This window comes from Rhagoletis zephyria, unplaced genomic scaffold, assembly GCF_001687245.7.
Source record: "Rhagoletis zephyria isolate East Lansing unplaced genomic scaffold, Rhagoletis_zephyria_1.1 Rzeph_scaffold_02610, whole genome shotgun sequence".
Lineage (NCBI taxonomy): Eukaryota > Metazoa > Arthropoda > Insecta > Diptera > Tephritidae > Rhagoletis > Rhagoletis zephyria.
Genome location: NW_016159694.1, coordinates 4,171 through 11,785, shown reverse-complemented (window position 1 = coordinate 11,785; position 7,615 = coordinate 4,171). Strand labels below are relative to the sequence as shown.

At 36.6% G+C, this 7,615-nt stretch overlaps 1 protein-coding gene across 1 annotated transcript in view; it reads right to left on the bottom strand.

Annotated features, from left to right (window-relative positions):
• The window catches only part of LOC108367263 (acetylcholine receptor subunit alpha-type acr-16-like), a 17,728-nt gene extending 10,922 nt beyond the window's left edge, over positions 1 to 6,806 (bottom strand). Inside the window, exons 1-3 of the mRNA XM_017621853.1 lie at positions 6,638 to 6,806; positions 6,178 to 6,392; positions 5,845 to 6,018 (exon numbers count right to left, since the gene is read on the bottom strand). Coding sequence (XP_017477342.1) covers positions 5,845 to 6,018; positions 6,178 to 6,392; positions 6,638 to 6,727 — 479 coding nt within the window. The 5' untranslated portion in view covers positions 6,728 to 6,806. The remainder of the gene's footprint in view (positions 1 to 5,844; positions 6,019 to 6,177; positions 6,393 to 6,637) is intronic.
• Between the last annotated feature and the right edge of the window lie 809 nt (positions 6,807 to 7,615).

The window sequence follows — 7,615 nt, the reverse complement described above, 5'->3', positions numbered from 1 at the left end:
GGAACAGCCTGGCACATCAATGATTTAATTAATAAAGTACTGACACCTGCAAATAAACAAATGTTTCTTGAAAAGGCCTGACAGGATGGTAGCAGATTGAGAAGAAGTGGGCTGCGAACTCTGATAGCACTAATTACGGCGCACAATTATTGGGGAGGTCATGTGGCCCCCATAGACATCATTCGCCGATGCGCTGTTTCCATCTTGTTTGGAAATTGAGTATAGAGTTCAGAAAATGGTCTCGTTTACCTCGACAAACTTCTAAGATTTATAAAAGAGTCTGGTAAGTTTGCCTAAGTCCAATGAATTTCCATTCTACTATGGGAATATATACTGAGAGCTTGGAAAAATCGTTTTCGGGTGTTCCGACCATCCACAATTCCATTCCATTCAATTCCAAGTCAGGTTTCAAATAAGATCTGCGCCTAAACAGGATTCACATACTATGTGTGAAATGTATCCTGGCAACCTTCACAACCAACACATTCTGGACTTAAGAGTTGAGGATGCATGATACTAACAGTTAAGGCCCACAAATTTTCACTAAGTAATCTGTAAATTGACTAAACCCTTTCAATGAGAATCGCTTTACGGGCTTTATTCACAAGTTGGTATACTTGCATTTGTCGAATTACGCCAAAGCATTGAATGTCAATTCGGCAGCAAGGTAATTTCAGCCTTGTGGTCATAACTGCATCCAAGTACACATAAGTGTTCACTACATACATATGTATGTACATTGGTAAGTCTGTAGACAAATCTTTTGATACCGCTTTTTGATAATCGAATCCTCTAAGTGGTCGCAAAACCAATACTTATATGTTCATACAAACTAATCTTTAAACGCTCAGAAGGAGCTCAGTGCTTCTGTGTTAATAGTTCCCGAGAGGCATAAACGCATAAAGGAATGAAGGAAATCGAACATACCTACAAATTTATACAAACAGATGTATCTACACAAGGGTGGGCCAAAATAGGTTAAGACGGAATTTTAATGCTCTATATCGAAAAGAATATACCCCTATTTTTTTTTTTGAAATAAAAAAAATATTTACAGGTCGCTCAAAGCGCTCAAAGTTTTCCCTGTATTTTGTATGAGAAAAAAAAAACTTTTCGTAGAAATGGTATGGAATTCTTGAAAATCAATATTTTTCGATCGGAAAACTCTGGTTCTCTTCAAAAGACTTCCAATAACAATACCCAAATGTGTATATAAACATTTTCACATGCATTTTTGGACCACCCTAATCTAAGCTGACCATTTCCAATATGCTGAAATGTAAACCTAAGTGAACGATACTTGGTGTAGAATTGAGGTTGGCTGTCACACAACTTCGCTTTTAGGGCTTAAGTCAACCCAATAAGTGGATTGCATTTAAGTTACCGAAAACGGACAAGGTGTACTCGCTTGATTCTGACAATATGTAGGGTATTATGATGATGCTGCTCAAATATGTGTCCGTCTAAGTGAATTTGTAAGGAGTGCAGTTGCGTAAAGCGAGCTGCTTAAAAGGGGATTTTGGAAGTTAGTTTGTAATTGATATGGGAACGTATGTATATATGTATGTAAGTATATTAACTTAAGGACTGCATCGAATAAAACTGTCCTTTACGAAATGACGATATTTATATTTTGAACCAGTTGTAAGGCTTTCAAAAGCTAAAGCATTTCAGTTTTAGAATAAACATCCAATTTACATCGAGCCCTAACCGCCCAAATAAGGTAGGCGACATTTTTTTCAAAATTTTCTTTTTGATGCAAAAAGCACCTAGATGCTCTAGGAATATTTCTGCATAAAAAAAATATATATATATATTTGAAAAAAAATGTCTCTTATATTATTTTGGTTTTCATGAAAGGTTTTAATAGGACTGGGAGTTCTATCCAAATTTTTTTTTTTCCGAACCTTAGAATATTCGATACATACATATCTGATTTAAAAGAGCCGAACATCAGCAAAGTTAGGTTAGTTTATAATGGCTGACCTTACGTGTACCTCACAGCCGACCCATGAAACAGTGCTTCCACGCAATGTTAAAGAGCATCGCCGTTCCTTTAGCGAATATTAGTAGACACTTTGGTCCTTTGTCGATTGCTGAATGCAGGCCCTGCAGCTGTGCATTGTCGAGTAAAGTGAAATCAGTAAGATTCTTGTCGTATGAGCTACACATAATATTTGTAAGTTTGCAACCATGATTCCTTATCCAAAGCCTATCTGCTTGGCGGTATATGAGAAGATCTTGTGATCTTTTGATTTCCGGAAAAGGAATTGGTATATTCGTGAGTAGTGAGGCGTCTAAGAGGACACCCTCCTAAGCTAGCTTGTCTGCTCACTCATTACTTTTCGCACACTTATGTCGTGGGACCCAATATATGTAGACGGTTTTAGCCGCTGCTAGGCTTTTTATAGTCTCCTTACAGTCCGTAACGTGATCGAATTGGTATTATATGAAATTAGAGCCTTGATACCGCCTGACTATCTATGTAAAAGTTTATCCGCTCGCTTGTCAGAGTAATATCATGTAGTAACTCTGTCATTTTCTTTATTGCAAAAACCTCGGCTTAATTGATATTGCAATAATCCGATAGCTTAAAGGACCTACTCCTACGTCCATTTTAGAGCTGTCTAGTGTAGATGTGCGTTGCGTTCCCTTTCAACTACACACCCTTACGCCAACCGTCAACTCACTTTGTAGCCTCCAGAGACCTTTCGAAAGTCAGACGAGGGATCACCGTAGTCTATTACAAAATGCGTGCTCGTATGCTAGGCAGACTTTAATGTCTTTCCAATGCCACAGAATAATACTGAGGGGTATACAATGTTGAGTTACCAGATAAAGAAAATAAGAATCAAGCATGGACTACGTAGGAAGGGAGGCGGGATTTACGTGTCTATAATGATAGCCGAACTGCACTCAAAGACATTGGCACTCCTCTAACTGTTGCCCAACTAGTGCGGAATGAATACGCCACTAAATGATTTTACAAAACATAACAAAAATTTTTTACCCTTGTGTGCCCAGTCACTACACACAAGTTCAAGCTTTTGCTTGAAATTGCTTATCTTGCTTATTCAGAGTTTCCCCGTGCAGTGACACACAATACGAGTGAAGGCCGGTGAGCAACCAGTCATTAGTAGCTGGATACCTCAGACACTTAGACAGGATTTGTACTTATGTGACGGATATTGCTAGCAAAGGATTATACCGCCTTTGCCCTAATAGCAGCTATTAACGCTAGGTTGGAGTACTACATTAACAGCCACGTAGTTCCATTCTCTATATAACTCACCAGCAGACCCTCATCCACCAAGCCTTCGACCTATACATATAATGACTAGTGAATTCGTCTTAAATGACAGATATGGGTCATGTAGTCAATCCACTTGGATAAAGTTGACGCTATACTACTGTGCCGTAGGATCCTGCACTCAAACTGCCTTAGCATTAAGCCTGATGTCAGTTTTACTCTAAATTCTTGGCGGACTGTTCCGCCGGTCATGCCTCTAATGGATATCCTATATACATACTACACTTTCTATACTTTTAGGAAATGTTTTCTTCTCCATTGCTGTCCACAAAACCAATACCCCATGGAACAGTAACGGCTTGCCTATCGTCGTGAAGATATATTGAGAAAGAGAAGGCGATAAGCCCCAGGTACAGCCCAGCATATTTTTGCATACATAAAATGCCATTGAGGCCTTCTTCGCGCTCTACTCCCCTGTGAGGCGCCACGGCAGTTGGCTATCGTGTATTATTCCAAGGTACTTGGGGTTTTACTTAAGCTGGAGAGTCCCAACCTTCCAGCTTAGCCTTAGACCAGATATGAATGTTGTATTTTCTGTTGCAGAGTACTAAATCTATCTTTTCTGCGTTGATGCAATGTGGTTCGTGATTCTTCGCCACAAACTACTTGAGAAGCAGAAATACAATACTTAAAAGGAAAGGTATGGCGTCATATTTTATGAGCTCCTAAATACTAAGGTATCAAACAATCAGCTAAGGAACATCAGTTCTATAGCCCTGTTCCAGGTACTTCACGATTTGCAGGTTTTACAGGATTTACAGGAAAAGCTGTTTTCGTCATTAATAAACCTAATGGAAAAGTTGGCGGCCGTGAAGGACTTCCTGTAAAAACCTGCTAATATTGAAGCACCTGGAACGCAACTTATGTGTCTAAACAAGAATAATGTGCAAATATGTATAATTCGGGCAATACATTCATGCATTTAACTAAATACATACATACGTATATAGAGTACATATATCTGTTTCTATTGCAATATTAGGCATAAAGCGACAGAGGGTCTACTACTATTTAATATGCTCCAGTTTAAACTCAATACTCAATTATGCACAAATTATATTTAATATTCTATTACTAGTTTCTTAATCAACAGCCGACATCAGCCATAAATAATGAAAGTAAGTTTTAATTGCAAATTCGAGAAAGTTATTTATGTTCATCGCATATCGCGTTAAATTCCATCAAATAAGCAATGCCAATTAATTTTATACATAACATTCAACAATTGTATTTGTCTGAGTATTCAAATTGCATTTTATATTAGCACAACATTAAGGGGATCGATTGGTAAGTAGCGTAGATAAGGGAGATATAGACCACTTATAATCATCTTCGAAGAAGTCGCATAAACTTCACTTGTATGACTAGCCCCGCATCTGGAATAAGGGAGCTTTCTCAATGAACAGGTAGTTAATACAATCGATAATATGCTACCAGAAACTAAGCGACGTCAAGAACTCATATCCTCTAAAGGTTCAAGTAATTTACGATGGTCAAGTTATGCTATCTATACGGTATTAGAACAGAAGCCCTTAGGACGTGCAACGCCTATACAACTTCTATCAACACATCTACTCTGAACAGAAAGCTATGCTTCCGGCTAAAATAGCAAATGGATTCCTTAAAGAGGAACAGACATCAGAAACCTCACTGGTCCTCACTCTTCGACAACTGTCTTGACATAAAACTCGTGGTAATCTGCGATGTAGCTATAAAAGTCCACAGGAGGTAGTTTGCAATTGCAATCGTGAGAATGATCACTTATTTGGTGAAGGTTCAGTGAAATCTTGAAATTATGGACATGGAATTCCGGTAGGAGAGATTTCCCTTTCGCTCGGCACTCGCTGAGTGTACTTACAATGGGCAGCTTTGGGTCCGGGTGAAAGTACGGAAACTGTCTGTCCACACTAGACCGTACCAGAAAAAAAAGGTCGCCGTACACCCCTGAGTGTAAAGAATTTTTGCAAAACAATTTCGAATTTATTTTTTGAGCAAATGTTGGAGTCGTGTTATTAAATTTTTCATCACATCTTCGGCGTTTACAGTGAATTCTTTAAGTGTGATATATTACACACCAGATATCAGTTCCTCTCACCCTAACATACCGCCCTAATGTCAGTAAATTAAAGCTCGCCTAAAATGATTAAACTTTTGTTAAGGAAGTTTTCCGATTCCTCCAGTAGAACTATTTGAAAAAATGTTTATTGCCGAATGTAGGCGTCACGGAAAAATGTAAAAAGGCGGCTCTTATATTCAGCGAAATTATCGAAATTACCTTGCAAAAATACTGTAGATTCGGGAGTATATATATATATTTTTTTTTTTTTTTGTAAAGTGGTGCGGTCTAACCCTTCTAAAATAATCTGATTTAAGCTTTGATTATGAAAAGTTATTACGCGGAAAAAACAAATACGTGGCAATATGGTTGTTAATGCCAGCCTAATAATAATAATAAAAATTAAATTTACAATTCAGTCTATAGCATTAAGTTGGTTTATATAGTATATATTAAAATTTTTCGATTAGGTACTCACCTATCCACAACCATTGCCGCGAATTTCCAGTCGCTTATCAGTTCCGCCTCATCGTCGGATTTGCGCATGCGCGACGTTATGAATTGCAATTCTTTAAGAATCAAATGCAAATCTTTATGATTGCAACCTATTGTATTGTGATGCTCCTCCACCGTTGTGGGGCGACCGAAGCTTCTGTGAAATGAAATAAATAAATATGCATTGTATTAAAGACAATTATTTCTGAAATAAAATTTGTGTATGTAGTTTTCTGAACAAGACCTGGTAGGTATTATAGCATATCATGCTCTTTAAAATTTGCAAATTTCCTTCTTAGCTTTTTTTGTTACTTACGCTGATGAACCGATCGCCGTTTGTGAACCGGAGATCGTATGCCGGAAATCATCATCGATATCCAGCACATTGGCTAGTAGTGATTTGGAAGAACGTTCCTTTAATTCCAATTCCTTCATGCGATTGCTTAGTAATATTGTTTTTCGTGTGATCTTACGGCCGGGGCGACCCATACGTAAAATCCATGGCAGCCATTGCAGGAAAACGGATTTAATCTAATGGAAGATGGCAAATTTAATAAAGGAAACAAATATTTTAAGCAAAGTAGCTATCGTAAAGAAAATAAGAATAAAAGCTTCACATGAAAGCGGCAGCAATCTTTCACACATTTCAAAGCAACAGTAAAGAAAACAAAAACATCCACTTAAAAGCTCCGTTAAGCTTTGACGCAAGTGCTTTGAGCTTTCACACATTTTTTACTGCACTTGTTTTTTTGTTTTCCCTCGTTTATTCTACTCACCCATGGCGGCATTTCGTGTATATCCGCCGTGCGGTGATGATAGTTGAGCACAACAACCGTCAGCACCACCGATGATGCCACCATAAACATGATGCAATTGAAATATGTGCCTGATTTTATGGTGCATCGATTTCCAACGGAGTTTGAGTTTGTCGGTAAAGTGTGTGTTTTTTTTTTAAATTAAATTTGTATAAGGGAAAAATTAAAAATAAAAGGGGAAAAATTCGATTAGTAACTATTTAAAAAGCTTAAATTTATTGACATTGATTAAATTAATTAATGTTATACAAAATACATAAAGTAACTTTTTTATATTCTATTTAAGGTGTATTTATTTTTAAATATTTAAATATAGACAGGTTTAAGTAAGTGTAATATATATTTAATTTAATTTAATTCATACAAGTGAGTTAGTTAATGGTTATATAGATATGTATAATAAAGAGTTACTATAAAGAGTAATAAGTAGTAATTTGTAGATACTATGTTGGTATAAATTAATTTGCTATTAATGATAGTAAGGGTTAGTATATGTATGTATATTGTTGTGAAAAAGTTGAATAAAGGGTGTCTGATAGAACTTTTGCGAACACACACATTTTTAATTTTAAAGAGCTGGCATGCATGTATTAAGAGGACACTATTTTGAATAAAGTGATTTAATCAAGGCACATGCAAAGAAGTAATTTTAAATAAAATATAAAAAAATAACTCGAAAAATGTAATTCATAAAAAAAAATTTGCGCATGCAGTCCCTACGCGCGGTAGAAGTGAAACTTTATAGAAAATATTTTATGCATATTAGGGTGCATCACCGAAAAAAAGTTGCGCTTTTTCCGCCGGAATTATAAAATTTGTTATATTTTAAGACTTTCGCCAAAATAATTCGGAAAAATATTAAGATTTACGTGAGCTGGACCGATTTGAAAATACCTCCCGAAATCTCATTATTTTGATACTCTTAATGAAGTTTTTAAA